At 43.4% G+C, this 15,472-nt stretch overlaps 1 protein-coding gene across 11 annotated transcripts in view; it reads right to left on the bottom strand.

Annotated features, from left to right (window-relative positions):
- LOC119421059 (myosin-11-like) overlaps window positions 1–15,472 on the bottom strand; it is a 50,093-nt gene that overhangs the window by 16,449 nt on the left and 18,172 nt on the right. For all 11 annotated transcript variants that reach the window (XM_037688451.1, XM_037688454.1, XM_037688453.1 and 8 more), the window contains 16 exons: window positions 13,874–13,969; window positions 11,207–11,325; window positions 10,820–10,972; window positions 10,576–10,749; window positions 10,288–10,461; window positions 9,952–10,066; window positions 9,682–9,875; window positions 9,474–9,595; window positions 6,250–6,319; window positions 6,019–6,179; window positions 5,842–5,950; window positions 5,630–5,761; window positions 5,350–5,556; window positions 4,833–4,970; window positions 4,632–4,755; window positions 1,050–1,221 (listed from right to left, as the gene is read on the bottom strand). In XM_037688451.1, coding sequence (XP_037544379.1) covers window positions 1,050–1,221; window positions 4,632–4,755; window positions 4,833–4,970; window positions 5,350–5,556; window positions 5,630–5,761; window positions 5,842–5,950; window positions 6,019–6,179; window positions 6,250–6,319; window positions 9,474–9,595; window positions 9,682–9,875; window positions 9,952–10,066; window positions 10,288–10,461; window positions 10,576–10,749; window positions 10,820–10,972; window positions 11,207–11,325; window positions 13,874–13,969 — 2,260 coding nt within the window. The remainder of the gene's footprint in view (window positions 1–1,049; window positions 1,222–4,631; window positions 4,756–4,832; window positions 4,971–5,349; window positions 5,557–5,629; window positions 5,762–5,841; window positions 5,951–6,018; window positions 6,180–6,249; window positions 6,320–9,473; window positions 9,596–9,681; window positions 9,876–9,951; window positions 10,067–10,287; window positions 10,462–10,575; window positions 10,750–10,819; window positions 10,973–11,206; window positions 11,326–13,873; window positions 13,970–15,472) is intronic.

Raw genomic sequence — 15,472 nt, 5'->3', positions numbered from 1 at the left:
TTAAGATTAAAGACGAAACAGGTTTGCTACAGATTAAGATTAAAGAAGAAACAGATTCTTTAGGGATTAAGATTAAAGAAGGAACAGATTTGTTACAGATTAAGATTAAAGAAGAAGCAGATTCTTTAGGGATTAAGATTAAAGAATAAACAAATTCTTTAGGGATTAAGATTAAAGAAGAAACATATTATTTAGGGATTAAGATTAAATAAAACATAGATTTTTTAGGGATTAAGATGAAAGAATAAACAAATTCTTTAGGGTTTAAGATTAAAGAAGAAACAGAATTGTTACAGATTACGATTAAAGAAGAAACAGATTCTTTAGGGATTAAGATTAAAGAAGAAACAGATTATTGAGGGATTAAGATTAAAGAAGACATAGATTCTTTAGGGATTAAGATTAAAGAATAAACAAATTCTTTAGGGATTAAGGTTTAGGAGGACCCAGGTTTAGTAGGGATTGTGCAACTTTAATTGTCTAGGACTGGTGATTGTTTTGAGGGGTGAACAGTTTCTGAGCAGTTCTAGAACATCCCATCTTTAAGTTACAGATAAATAAAAATAATAAATAAATAAATCAATCAAAGATTGTAATAAAATGTTAGAAAGCCGGGCAGCACGGTGGCGCAACTGGTAGAGCTGCTGCCTCTCAGCGAACAGGTCCCTGGTTCAAACCCCAGTCCAGGGGCCTTCTGGGCATGCATGTTTGCATGTTCTCTCCGTGCATGCGTGGGTTTTCTCCGGGTACTCCGGTTTCCTCCCACAGACCAAAAACATGCATGTTAGGCTGATTGGTGACTCTAAATTGTCCCTAGGTGTGAGTGAGAGAGTGAATGGTTGTTTGTCTCGTTTGTCTCTATGTGTCCCTGTGATGGACTTGCGACCTGTCCAGGGTGTACCCCGCCCCTCGCACAGTGATTGCTGGACATGGGCACCAGCGACCCCCGTGACCCAAAATGGAATAAACGGGTAAAAGATAATGGATGGATGTTAGAAAGCCGGTTTCTGCCTCCTGGAGGATGAGCCCTCTGTGGTGTACATCTTCACCGGTTCAGTGTAGCCTGCAGCTCTTCTTCTTTAGCTGCTAACTGAGCTCGGAGTTCGTCTAGTTGGGCCTGCAGGTCGGCGTAGCTCTCATGCAGCTCAGCCAGCTCCGCCTCCACCTTCTTCTTGGCCTTCTCCACGTCCTGACGAGCCTTCTCCTCCTTCTTAAGACGCACTGCACACACCAAGCAGAAGATGAAAATAGAAGATGAACCGTTTTGAAGTGCAGATAATTAGTCAGTACTCCTCCAGCCCTCTGAAACAAAGCTTCAGCTCTGTTGAAGTGTTTCTTTCAGCTGTTTGAGGAGCTTGCACAGAACATTATAGATATATGTGTTGAAGATAAAGGTTACCAGACCATCTCCAACTAACTTCATGTTCCCCTGATCACAGCTGACAAGATTAATGAAATGTAGAAGGTTCATGGGACTGGAGCCAACCTTCCAGGATGTGGATGCAAGATGAAATGCGACCCCAGGTTTATCTGATGGACAGATAGAGGAAACTGTCCAAAACCATTCAAGCAGGACTCAGATGAAGGAACCTTTCACACTTTCATCACCGTCCATCTCCGTCTGAGTCAGATGATGGAAGATGTTGATATTACGCTGATGACGTGTTCAAATGTTTCAGTGTATTTAAAAGTTAGAATATGCCTTCAAGCATGTTTAGATACATCTAAGGAGACAAAGTGGAGCCAGCACAAACATGACAGCAGCTGTGGACGAAGGTGATGTATCAGTTGGTCATGTGTTCATGTTTGGAGCTCTGGTCCATCCAGACATCTGAACTCAATCACGGCCCATCTGTCCTGTGTGTCTTTAATGTCTCAAGATATCAAATAGTCCTTTCAAAGAGCCCGGAGGCTCCACTGTTGACAGAAAACCAGTAAAAAAGCAGACAGGAATTCCCCTAAATGCATGTTGACATGTCAGCTCCTCACCTCTGGTCCTGAACTCTGGGTCCTAACTAAAAGAACCAGATCCTGGGTCCAGGAGGCCTAAAAGAGTCCTCTCTGCAGGGTAGCTGGACTCTGCCTTAGAAATAAGGTGAAACGTTAAGTTCTCCAGGAGAGACTCTGAGTTGAGCCACTGCTCCTCCACATCCAGAGGAGACAGTTTAGACATCTGATAAGGATGGACCCTGGACGCCTCTTTAAGGAGGTGTTCTGGACAGGTCCTATTGGGAGGACACCATGAGGAAGACCCAGGACATGCTGGAGAGACTATGTTTCTTGGCTGGTCTGAGAACATCTTGGAGTCCTCCTGGAAGAGCTGGAAGAAATGTCTGGACCTCCCTGATCAAGCTACTGCCCCAAGACCTGAATCCAGAACCAGATGGTGGACAGCCCGAGAGATGGACATGTTGACATGGACCAAAGTTTGCTGGACTGAAGAGGCAAAATGAGTCCCACCAGCTGTGTGTTGATGATTGTGGTGGAACATAAACGACAGATATTTACAGAAAACTTCCCAACGATATTTCTGACTCAGATGAGGTGAGGCTTGTTGGTGACCTTCATTGTTCTGATGAGTCCACCTCATGTTGACTGCTGGGCAGTCTGGAGCTCGTAAAGACACAACAGTAGCCGGACAAACTGCAATTCTTGCGAAACTGCAGCGTGAACGCTTATTGCAGACAAACTTGCTGAAAAACAGCTGAAATTAACTAAAACATGCTGAAATGTAGCTGCAATGGAAGAACAAGCCTAAATTAGCAGAACAAAGCAGAAAGAACACATTTGCTGAATTAGGTTTAAATAAGCAGAAATGAGCACAACGATTAGGAAATTAGCTAAAAACAGCTGAAATTAGCAAAATAACAGCTAAAAAGAAGCTAAAAAGGCAGAAAGTAGATGAAATTACCAGAAGGAAGTTGAAAGCACATGAAGCAAAACAAAATGTGAGAGGAGCAGTAAAAGGTTGTAAACACATCTAAAGATTTGAAGGATGTAAAATGATCTCAATTCATTTTCTATGAGAACAAAGTGGCAGAAAAGGCTAAATATTTCAAAAAGCTAACGTTGCACCAAAATCAAAAGTCACAGCAGAATTGTCCTGAAAGAGCTGAACGTGTTGATTTATGATTTGTTGAAACAGCTGACAGCTGGCTGAATATAGTATTTTACAAGTCATGTAAAAAGCTTGTAAAAAAATATTACCCCCAAATATTCAGTTAAAATCAGTTGAGTCATTATGGCCTTAAAGGATGGAAATGTTTGTAAAACCTTCATTAGAACTAGTCTGAAGGAGTGTGCATTGTAGTTAAGAGAATACATCCACCATCCATCCATCCATCCATCCATCCATCCATCCATCCATCCACCCATCATCATCCATCCATCCATCCATCCATCCATCCACCATCCATCATCAGATGTTTGTAAAACCTCCATTAGAACCAGTCTGAAGGAGCGTGCATTGTAGTTCAGGGAATACATCCACCATCCATCCATCCATCCATCCACCCATCATCATCCATCCATCCATCTATCCATCCATCCATCCATCCATCCACCATCCACCCATCCATTATCAGATGTTTGTAAAACCTCCATTAGAACCAGTCTGAAGGAGTGTGCATTGTAGTTAAGGGAATACATCCACCATCCATCCATCCATCCATCCATCCATCCATCCATCCATCCATCCATCCACCATCCATCCATCCATCCATCCATCCATCCATCATTCATCCACCATCCACCCGTCATCATCCATCCATCCATCCACCCATCATCCATCATCCATTCATCCATCATCATCCATCCATCCACCAGCCACCCATCCATCATCAGATGTTTGTAAAACCCCCATTAGAACTAGTCTGAAGGAACGTGCATTGTAGTTCAGGGAATACATCCACCATCCATCCATCCATCCACCCATCATCATCCATCCATCCATCCATCCACCATCCACCCATCCATCATCAGATGTTTGTAAAACCTCTCATTAGAACTAGTCTGAAGGAGCGTGCGTTGTAGTTCAGGGAATACATCCACCATCCATCCATCCATCATTCATCCACCATCCACCCATCATCATCCCTCAATCCATCCATCCATTCACCCATCATCATCCCTCCATCCATCCATCCATCCATCATCCATCCATCCACCCATCCATCATCACATGTTTGTAAAACCTGCATTAGAAATAGCCTGAAGCTGCGTTGTAATTCAGGGAATAGGATTGTGGAGTTTCCTTGATATCAGCATAAAATTGTCTAAAACAATGTATATGTTTTAAAAGATGATTAAGTTAATATTGTAAGGAAAGTATGGTGCCATGTGAAGGATATCTAATATTTTTTGTTTTCACTTTTGAGATAGTTCACTTCTAAGTTCTTGTTTGTTTGTAGTTATTTTATATTTTTTTAAATAAGGGGCAGATATAAGAATTTTCATCTTTCTGCACCCTTTTCATTCAATGTTTATTTTTTAATGGATTTGTTTTTTTTCTTCTTTTAAATGAATGAATAAATCAATAAAAATAAAAAATAAACTGCGGGATGAGAAAGATGCCGAAGAACGTGTCACAGCAAAGTGGACGCTTCAGCAACGTTCAGGCTGTTGGGACTGACCCTCCAGCTCGGAGATCATGGACTCATGTTTGCTCTTCAGTTTGCTCAGGTTCTTAGACTTCTCCTCCTCCTCGGCCAGGTTGGAGCTCATGTCAGCCAGACGCTCCTCTAGAAGCTTCCGTTCCTAGAAAGCAGACGGTGAGTGAGACATGGAGCCACGGCTAGTTTCAAACAGAGATTTTAGACGTGCACGTGCTTCACCTTTTGTAGCTTGTTGTTGTGGTCCTCCATGAGCAGGACGTCCTCCTCCAGCTTCTTCACCTTCCCCTCCACAGCAAGTTTCTCCAGCTGTAGCTTCTGCCGAGCGTCCTCCTCCTCTGCGATGTGCGCCTCCATCAGCTGCACCAAGACCACAGATTGAAACTAAAACTAAGAGAAATGGTTTGTTTTCATGCTTTTATTGTGAAGGGTACTACAGCTGTTTCCTGTTCTTTGATCTTCAGCTTCAGCTATTAGTTACACAAAGTTTAAAAACTGTCCTGAGCGATGCTGTTAGATGCTCATCTGCATTTCTGACTTTTGTTTCACTACAGAAAATATATTTGATGTTAGTCGCTTCATTTGTAGATAAAAAGTCAAATCCTCGGGAACAGCTGAGCAAATATTGTAAAAGTGATTTTAGCAGCACCCGACGGGGAATTAAAGAAAGTTTTATAAAAACTGGGTTCTTGTGCAGAACGTCGCCCGGTTCCTACAGGAACTAAAAAATGTGTGAAACCTGGACTTGTTGCTCCATGTCCTTCTTCTCCTGCTGCAACGAGATGCTGCGCTCCTCCTCCTCCTCCAGCCGAGCCTCCATCTCATGCAGAACCTCCTCCAGCTCCTGCTTCTTGGCCTCCAGACGCACCCTCATCTCCTCAGCCTCGGCGAACAGCTCCGTCTCCGCCTGCAGCTTCAGCTCCAGCTGCGTTCGCTCCTCAGCCAGCTGAAAGCGGAGCCTTCATCAGTACACCAGGTTGTATGGGAGTTGGAGGTTAGAGAAGCTTCATCTGGTTCACCTGAGAGTGTCTCTGACTGATGTCCTTCAGCTCGGCCTCAGCCTTCGACGCCGCCTCCCTGACTGCCTTTAGCTCCTCCTCTTTCTGACCCATTTCCTCTTCCTGTCGGGTCACCTGCAGCAGGGGCTTCACCTGGATCACAAACATGTGAGTTCTGATGGTTACAGGTGAACTTTTCCCAGAGTATGTTCCTGTTAGAACGTGTGCAGAACCTTAGTAAACAGCCTCCACCACTGCCAGATCCTGAGTTTGAGGTAGCAAGCACAGTTCCTCTGGATGACCTTCATGGCGCTCAGCTGCTGCTGACGTTTGCTGAAAGCCCTGAAAACAACAAGAACCAGATGTGAGGCCTCCAAAGGTGAAAACACGTTCCCTGGAAGTTCTCTCACTTTCGAGCCAAGAAGCCTCGTGCTTGTGCCTGGAAGGCGATGATGACCACGGTCAGTTTGATGTCTCGCTCTTCCTCCAGCTGCGCCAGAACCCCCGTCCTGAAGAACATCTTACTCTGTCCGATGCGGTACAGGTTTGGGTCCAGATCCAGGTGTTTTACCTGAGACGGGACGGGGAGTCAGCCAGGCTTGTAGTGAACAAAGTGTTTTCAGTGAAGAGCAGCAGCTCACCATGAGGCAGCAGGCCTGTTTCCCATCCATGAAGCCTTTAGGGATGGCGTTCGCTGCCAGGATTTCATACCTGAAACACCAGCACAACTTCCTGTGAGTTCACAGTATGACACGGAGATGGCTCTCAGCTACCACCGCATCTCAATGCAACTGATCTATAGTCGTGTTTTTTTAAGATGAGTTGGCTCTGGTGGCCATCTTGATTCAGACTGACTCCAAATTTGTAGATGAACATAAAATTATTACTTCATGAAATCTGACACTTCAGAGGAATTTGTCTGTGAGTGTGAAACTTTCAGGACATTAGAGTGAAACTCCTTGGTGTTTTGTATTAGCATTGCTCACACTGATGAAATTGGAGATGATTAAATCAGCTCAGAGTTGGATTGACTCGCTTCCTCTCAGATTATCAAGGTTTGAACTTTATTTTCTCAGCTTCTGAGTCGACGAGTCTCTGTGAACTCAGCATTCACTCACTTCTGTTTTTACTGAGACACAGACTCTTCCTCTCAGCACAGACCTGCAGAAGCTTATCAGGACAGCTTGAGGGACGGGCAGCGTGGATCTAGTGCCTGACCCGTTTGAACTAGAGCCCGACCAATATGGAAAGTTTAGCTATTGCTGATGCTGGTATTGGGAAGGTCAGGCTAATGCCGATAACCGAGATATTGGCTGGAACTTTCAGAACTTTGTCCACCCCCAAGGATCTGAGTAAACTGCTACCTTTAAACCAGTTTTAACACTGGAAGTCTTGAAACAGTCTTCCTAACGTGTGTTCACATTTTCTATCCTCCACTACTCACCATAAAGTTATCAAGTGTGTTACAGAAATATAAATTAAACAAAGAAACACCTTCCTGTTCTGTCTTTTTCAGATGTCATGCTGAAATACAATATAAAAAAGGATAGTTTCTGGAAATATCTACAAATTAGAGACTGTATTACTAAAGACAAATTCATACATAAAGATAATCCAATACAGAAATTTATGGGCTCAAGTAGAATCAAATATAAAGCATCCACATTTTACAAATTGTTTAATAGTATGCAAAAAGATGTATGTAAAAGTCTGGGGACTGTCTGGCAGAGGGACCTTTTTAGTGATGAAGAATGGTTGAAAATACTGTCAAATAATGGGAAATACATTAAAGAATCGAGAGGGAAATTTACGCAATATAAGATGGTACATAGATTTTATTTCACCCCATCCAGTCTTCATAGAATGGGTCTGCTCACCAATAACCTATGTTGGAAATGCAAAACTGAATCAGGAACATTTATACATGCAATCTGGGAATGTACATTAATTTCCCCATTCTGGAAAACAGTATTACAACACATTGGAAAGTGGATAGGTGTGGGGATACCTATGTCACCAAGACTCTGCTTACTGGGGGGATCAAACAGTGATTCCTAATATGTCAAAACACCAAAACATTGTGGTGCAGGTGGGGACGGTCACGGCTGCCAGAATAATCCTCAGACTGTGGAAATCTCCAACCGTTGCGAATGTTAGGAGCTGGTTGGAATTAATGTTGGAAATAGTGTCATATGAACAAATGCTGGCCAAGCTAAATGATGATATAGAAAACTTTAAGAAATCCTGGAACTGTTTCCTCTCCTGCAATACTGGGACAAGTAAACTTCTATGATGACATGCTGTTTTGGAAAATACTAATAGTGACTATTTCTGTTCACTGTGGTTGTTTCTGCTAACATCGAGGATATTTAACCTTTTGTGGAACTTTTATTGATTTGATATGCGCTGACCTGGTTGTTTTGTTTTGTGTTGTCTTATTTGTGGTCTTTGTTTTGTGAGGGTGTGGGGAGGGTCGGGAGGGGTTATATACATGTTTTGAAACAATAAAAACTTTAATAACAAAAAAATTAAACAAAGAAATACCTTCCTGTTCATTGTTTAAACAGTCACGTATGGTGACGGTCTAATTAGTTTTGACCACAGCAGAGTTGATTTTTCTTTGTAGAGAAGTAAAGATTTCAGACAAACAAAACATTTCATTGAAGATGACAAAGATAACATTACTAACACTGATATATTTTACCTCTACGTTAGATTTATTGTTCTGGATAAAGTTTTACAAGGCAATGCTACAAACCTATGCTAGGTTATCTAAATATTAGCTTGCTAACTTGAGAGGCATGTACCTAATGACAAGCAGGTTGAAGGATTGAAGAGAATTTATTATTTTTAATTTATTTACACATCAGTTAAAATAAACTTACCATGCTCTGTTCAGCAAAATACTCTACACAGTATTGCTCGCTGCTTCGGCTGTGCTGAAAGTGAAACTTAAGTGAACGGTCATGACTTGGATCCTCATGCGCCCTCTGCTGGACACATTCTACAATTACAGCTTGTTCCAGTATTTTAGGGCTGTAAATTAGAAGTGTTTGTATCGGCGCATAATGAGACATTTACCACCGATACCGACAGGTCCCCAAACATCTATAATGGAATAAAATATCGGCCTTACCGATATATCAGTCGGGTTTTAGTTTGAACTGCTGCCACACAAACAATTTAAAGTCATGGAGATATTTTCAGTCATTTCACCAAACGGAATCCTGAGACTTGTGAGACCGTTTTCAACTCAAAGAGAAATCCTTGGAGTTTCAATCTTGGCGTTTTTAGTGAGTAAAATCTGAAACATGCTGCTAAAGGATCAACACTGCTCTTTAAACATGTCCAAATGTCAGGTTGATGTCATTGAAGGGATGGCAACTCCAAATCCGACAACAATTTTATAAAAGAGGTGAAATTAAATATGTAAGTTTGATGTTTTTAGTGTATATAGTATATAGTATATAGTTGAATCTTTAGATCTCGTAGAGCAACAGAAATCTACATAAATACAAATGTTTAAGTATAATTAAATACAGATATTTTAAGTATAATAACAAGAGTACCACATTCAGCACATTATCCACTCATTAATAAACCATTATACATTAATACAGTAATCTATGCAATGGCCTGGGCAAGCAAAGACCTTACATAACTTTTGACCTGACTGTGATCTTGACCTTGGAGCTGGGGCGATGAAAAGTGACAATCCATCTAGTGATGATGCATATGTGTATGAAGCTTCATTAAATTATCTTGAGCAGATAAGAGGTTCTGGGTGGGCAGGAGAAAGCTAACAGATGTATCTTGTCTTTAGACGTCAGCAGAAACCGAATTAATCATCTACAAAATCCCTCACCTCTGTCTGAACTCCTGGAACACGATGCGGTTCGGAAATCCTTGTCTGCAGATGCGAATGCCCTCCAGCACTCCGTTACACCTGAGCTGCTCCAGAACAAGATGAGAGTCCATCTTTCCTGCCTGCAGGACAGAAACAACAAGTAGTGGAAATCCAAATGGTGCGTTTGTCCCGTCTGCAGACAAGTGCAGATAAAAGGAGCCCTCACCCTTTTCTCATGGTTGGGAATGATGCAGCGGACGAAGTTGGGCTGCGTGTTGTGCAGTGTGGTCATCAATTTGCCCAGAGATTCTTTGTACAGCTGCCCCACCGTACGGAACATGCCCTTCTTGGATTTGGTGGAGCTGGGAGCAGAACTCTCAGACATTTTGGTGATGGTATCCAGACCCACCACTCTGTCCACTGAAGGGAAACATTTAGCCAGCTGATCAGCAATTTAATCCAAGCGTGTTTGGATGTATGTCTCATGAGGACTAACCGTCTTTCCACAGGTCCTGGATGAAGCTGCTGGAGGAGTTGTTGAGCAGAGCCGTTACGTTGTCGTTCAGAGGGTCCATGTTCTTGGTCAGCCAGCTGGCTGCGTTATAATCAACCTGAAACATAAAAGAAAGTTTTGTCTGGACAGTAACAGAAGTTTACACATGAGGCTCTTCTTAATGTTTGTACTCTGAGTCCTCGGACTCCTCATCTCTTTACATTTTCCTTTCATCATCCAGACCTTCCTGTAACCCTATAAAGGGGTTCTGGATCAGCGCTTCTCCAGACTTTAAGAAGGTCTTTGGAACTGGACTGATTGTTCACTCAGTTCCCTCACCTTCCCGGCGTAGTGCAGCACAGTGAACATCAGCTTGTCTTTGTGCTGTTTGGGTTTGGAGAACTTGACGTGACCCGTGTGAGTGTTCAGCAGTTTGTCCACAAATGATTGATCTGTGGCTTTGGGGAACCAGCACTCCTCATCCAGCAGGGCCAGGATACCTGGGGGGTTGTTCTGGAAAACAGCAGAGATTCTTCAAAGACAGGAGTTGTACAGCAGAGACAAAATTATGAGAAACACGGCACATGGTGTGTGTGTGTATGTTTGTGTGTGTGCTGCAGCTCTGACCGGCCTCTCGATCAGCTCGATGCAGGGCTGCAGGTCCAAGCCAAAGTCGATGAAGTTCCACTCGATGCCCTCCCTCTTGTACTCCTCCTGCTCTAGGATGAACATGGTGTGGTTGAAGAGCTGCTGCAGCCGCTCGTTGGTGTAGTTGATGCAGAGCTGCTCGAACGAGTTGTCCTGCAAGACGACGAGCAGCAGCTTCAGAAAACAACAAGACACGTTTCACTGTTTGTCAGGGAGGATCTACCTCAAAGATCTCAAAGCCAGCGATGTCCAGGATCCCCAGGAAGGATGAGGACTGTCTCTTACTCTTGTCCAACGTCTTGTTGACTCTGGCCAGGATCCAACGGAACAGACGCTCATACATGGCTTTAGCTAGAGCTTCGATTGCAAAATCAGCCTGGAGGAGATAAAAAAGATTCTGCTGCTTCTACAGAATAAAACGTTCACTTTGCTGAGAAATGAATTCATTCAATGTTTATTTATATCTAAGGACACATTAATAAACTGCCTTCAGCTACACAAAGCTAAAAAACTGTTAAAAAGAATAAAAGATCAAAACTAAATCCCTAGAGGGAACAGGAGCACAACAGATGGTGGATAAAAGTCAGTTCAGAGTTCTGAGTTGTGGTACCTGCTGCTTGGTCTGGGCCTTCTGCACCACCTCCCTCCCCACCTTGATCCTGGGCGTGAGGATGGCGCGGGTGAAGTCGGTCACGTTGATGCCCTGCAGGTGGCACACCTTCTGGGCAGCTGCAGGTTATTTGGGAGGTAAACGGGTCAGAAAGGTTCCACAGAACCCACCATGCTGTTTTTATTCTGAGTAAAAGTTACCGGTGTTGGAGCGCTACATGCCAGCAGACTGTTAAGCAGCGATTTGCTAATCTCCTGTCTGACCCAACTGAAAAACTTGCTTTATTATTTATATTCTCACTGCTTCCAGGTGGAATCTTCTTCTGAGATTTGTGTCATTGCAGGACTGATTCGACGAAGCTGTAATATGGCCTCTAAATTAAAAAAAACTCTACGACAATGGTGCCCCCGCTCGCGCGGCCCTGAGATACTGTTTCAGCCTCAGGCCATGGTTAAGCTTCTGCGGCAGGTGCAACAACTTCAACAGGTGCGTTGGCCCCACCCACGCTGGGCTCTGGAGGGACAGTCGAGTCGGCTCTGGTCAGATATTCTGATTTAATTAAGTCTGAAGTTGCAGCGATAAGTAGGATGGAAATAAAGGTGGCCCTGATGGATGATTTCAATTTTATTAGGAACGACCTACAAGCGGTGAGAGCGGAGCTTGCAGTAAACTCTGCATCCCTCAGAGCAGAACAAGACCAAGTTAAGCTAAGTGTTACAGAGGCTGAAAATGGACTGTCTTTATGCTCAGATGAGGTGGGGGCTCTGCGTGGGACTGTGGTGGAATTAAAGAATGAGGTGGATAGGCTAAGAAGAAGAGCTGCAATTTTTGGCCTGAGCCCCCAGCCCGACCCGACCCAAAATTCGGGCAGGTCAGGCCAAAATCATGTGCTTGATGGGTGGGCTGGGTTGGTTTCTGGCTTTTGATGTGGTTTTACTAATCATACAGCGCAAAGAAAACTAAATAAGAATGCACAATATAAAGTTGTGTTATTTTTCTTTTTTTTTCCATTTACCCTTTATTTATCCAAGTAGTCTCATTGAGTCACAATAACTAATTTTCAAGAGAGACCTGTTTAGGGAGCATATGGGGGTTAATGGCCTTGCTCATGGGCCCAGAGTGGGGCAAATGAGGGTGGGGGCAGGTGTGGGTGCTTCACCTACCCCGCCAAAATTTTTGGTGTTGTCTGTACCGGGGTTTGAACCTGCGATCTTCCGATCACAAGCCTACCTTCTCTAACCTCTGCACCACCACTCCCCCAATTAATCTACTTGTTGAGGAGGAGGCAGTAAATGTATATGTTGAGGCTGAGGAAAGAAATAAAATAAAGTGCAGTTTTTAATCAGACTGTGAAAAGTGATAGCTGGCACACTGCGCAACAATTGTGCAAGTGGCCCCACTCGCCCTGCTTTTATCACACATCTGAGGATTTGCAATTGACCCACAACAATTGACATAATAGAACTGGAAAGTATTAAAGAAAAGCTAAAAACAGGAGAACTCACACGACAAAGCCAGCACAGTGAAACCTGCTGATGTGCGTCAGGTGCACGCTCAGGTCCGACCGGTCGGTTGAAAGAGGTTAAAAAAAAGAATAAATCTTCAATCTGTCTGAGACATGCTGTAATTCAATTCAAGGTGGTGCACCAGTTGCACTGGCCCAAAGACAAGCTGTCCAAGGTCAAAGCCAACCTGGACCCTGCATGCAATCATTGTAAACAAACTCCAGCTACACTCCTGCATACATTCTGGACCTGTCCCAAACTGCAAAGCTTTTGGCAATCTATATATGACAACTTCTCTGGGATACTGTATGTGGTAAAATTGTACACCCATCGCCACTCATTTCACTGTTCTGGGTGGTCCCTGTAGATATGTTCTTCAGTAAGTACGAGAAGGATGTGATTGCTTTTGGATCTCTTTTGGCCAGAAGACTGGTTCTGCGCAGTTGGAAGGACAGACCCCACCCCCATCATAAGTACAATGGATAAGACAGGTGATGTATCATATTCATCTGGAAAAAAACAAGAAATACCCTTAAGGGTTCCCTTAAAAGATTTTGGGACACGTGGCAGCCTTTGATGTTGTATGTGGAAAACTTGTCTATGCCTGTGTAATTCATTTTAATTAATTTATAAATGTGTGACTGATCCCCGGTGTGGGAGGGAAGGGGTGGGAGTTTTTTTTTTTTGTGTGTTCTTTGTGTTTTGTTTGTTCAAAATGAGGGCAGCACAGTGGCGCAACTGGTAGAGCTGCTGCCTCTCAGCGAGCAGGTCCTTGGTTCAAACCCTGGTCCGGGGGCCTTTCTGGGTGGAGTTTGCATGTTCTCTCTGTGCATGCGTGGGTTTTCTCCGGGTACTCCGGTTTCCTCCCACAGACCAAAAACATGCATGTTAGGCTGATTGGTAACTCTAAATGGTCCCTAGGTGTGATGAGAGAGTGAATGGTTGTTTGTCTCGTTTGTCTCTATGTGGCCCTGTGATGGACTTGCGACCCGTCCAGGGTGTAACCCACCCCTCGCACAGTGATTGCTGGACGTGGGCACCGGCGATCCCCGTGACCCAAAATGGAAGAAGCAGGTAAAAGATAATGGATGGATGGATGAATGTTCAAAATAAAATAAATAATAATAATGAAAAAACTTTGATTTCTTTTTTTAAAAGTTACCGGTGTTGTCGGGCATGGTGGCCTGCTCACTGTTCCTCTCCTTCTCAAACGTGATGTTCCCCAGCTGGAGCACGGTGGAAACCACCTTCAACATCCCTGAGGAGCAGACATGTAGAAACAAACATCTAGAGGAGTTTCTCAACAACACCAATGTATTTCTTTCATTCATCCCACTTTTAACCTTTTTTATGTTTAATTTAACTGACAAACATGTTTAACTTTAATACAACTTGACTTTAAATGTTTTGATGTAAATTAAGATGAAACATATATTTTCATAATTTTTAATGAAACTGAAATTATTTATCCAATATTGATCAGGACATCTAGACAGCTTTTTTTGTGGAAAGACGTTTCGCCCTCTATCCAGAGGGCTTCATCAGTCTGAAGAGTCACAAGTAAACTGTTTTCTCCACTAAGCAGATGAAGCCCTCTGAATAGAGGGCGAAACGTCTTTCCACAAAAAAAAACAAAAAACTGTCCGGATGACAGAAGGAGGCCCAGAGGAAGACCCAGGACACGCTGGAGGGACTATATTTCTCTGCTGGCCTGGGAACGCCTCGGGATTCCCCCGGAAAAGCTGGCCCAAGTGGCTGGGGAGAGGGAAGTCTGGGCCTCCCTACTTAGGCTGCTACCCCCGCAACCCGACCCCGGATAAGCGGAAGAAAATAGATGGATGGATGGATGGATGTCCAGATGACCTGACTGACCATTACTGGATGTTGTACCTGGATAACTGAGCATGAACTTTATTAAATGAATTATGTTTTATATTTGTTGGTTCCAGATTTTAAAATTTTAATTAAATTTGGTCATTTTCTTTTTCAGCTCTTTTTGTTTTAAATAATATTTTCTGATTTGATTTGTCGCTCAGTTGGTAGAGCTGCCGCCTCTCAGCGAGCAGGTTGCAGGTTCAAATCCCGGCCCGTGGTCTTTCTGGGTGGAGTTTGCATGTTCTCTCCGTGCTGCGTGGGTTTTCTCCATGTATTCCAGTTTCCTCCCACAGACCAAAAACATGCATGTTAGACTGATTGGTAACTCTAAATTGTCCCTATGAGAGAGAAAGTGAATGGTTGTTGGATGGATAATGACAAATGGACTGTACTTATATAGCACCTTTCTATCTGATCAAGATACTCTGAGCATTTTACACTACAATCTGTGCCTCATTTACCCATTCATACAGCACTCTACTAGATCTCTACAAAGCTAATTGAACAAACCATTCTAGAGAGACTAATCGGTGCTTTAGATCACAATCATACACCAATGGGACACACATCGGAGGCAATGAGGGGTTCAGTGTCTTCCCCAGGGACACTTAGGCATCTGACTGCTGGTGGATTCGAACCCCAACTCTTGCATTGGAAGACAACTGCTCTAACCACTCAGCCACAGCCGTCCTAATGAATGGATGGATGATGGATGGATGATGGATGGATGCTGGATGGAAGGATGATAGATGGATGCATGGATGGATGGATGATGGAGTTATGATGATCGATGGATGGATGGATTGTGGATTTATGGATGATGGATGGATGGATAGAAACTGGATTTATGGATGTATGGATGATAGATAGATGGATGGATGGAAGC

The sequence above is a fragment of the Nematolebias whitei genome, chromosome 15 (genome assembly GCF_014905685.2).
Source record: "Nematolebias whitei isolate Nwh7 chromosome 15, NemWhi1, whole genome shotgun sequence".
NCBI lineage: Eukaryota > Metazoa > Chordata > Actinopteri > Cyprinodontiformes > Rivulidae > Nematolebias > Nematolebias whitei.
Note: the sequence above shows the minus strand (reverse complement) of the source record. Positions and strands in the feature narration are given on the sequence as shown.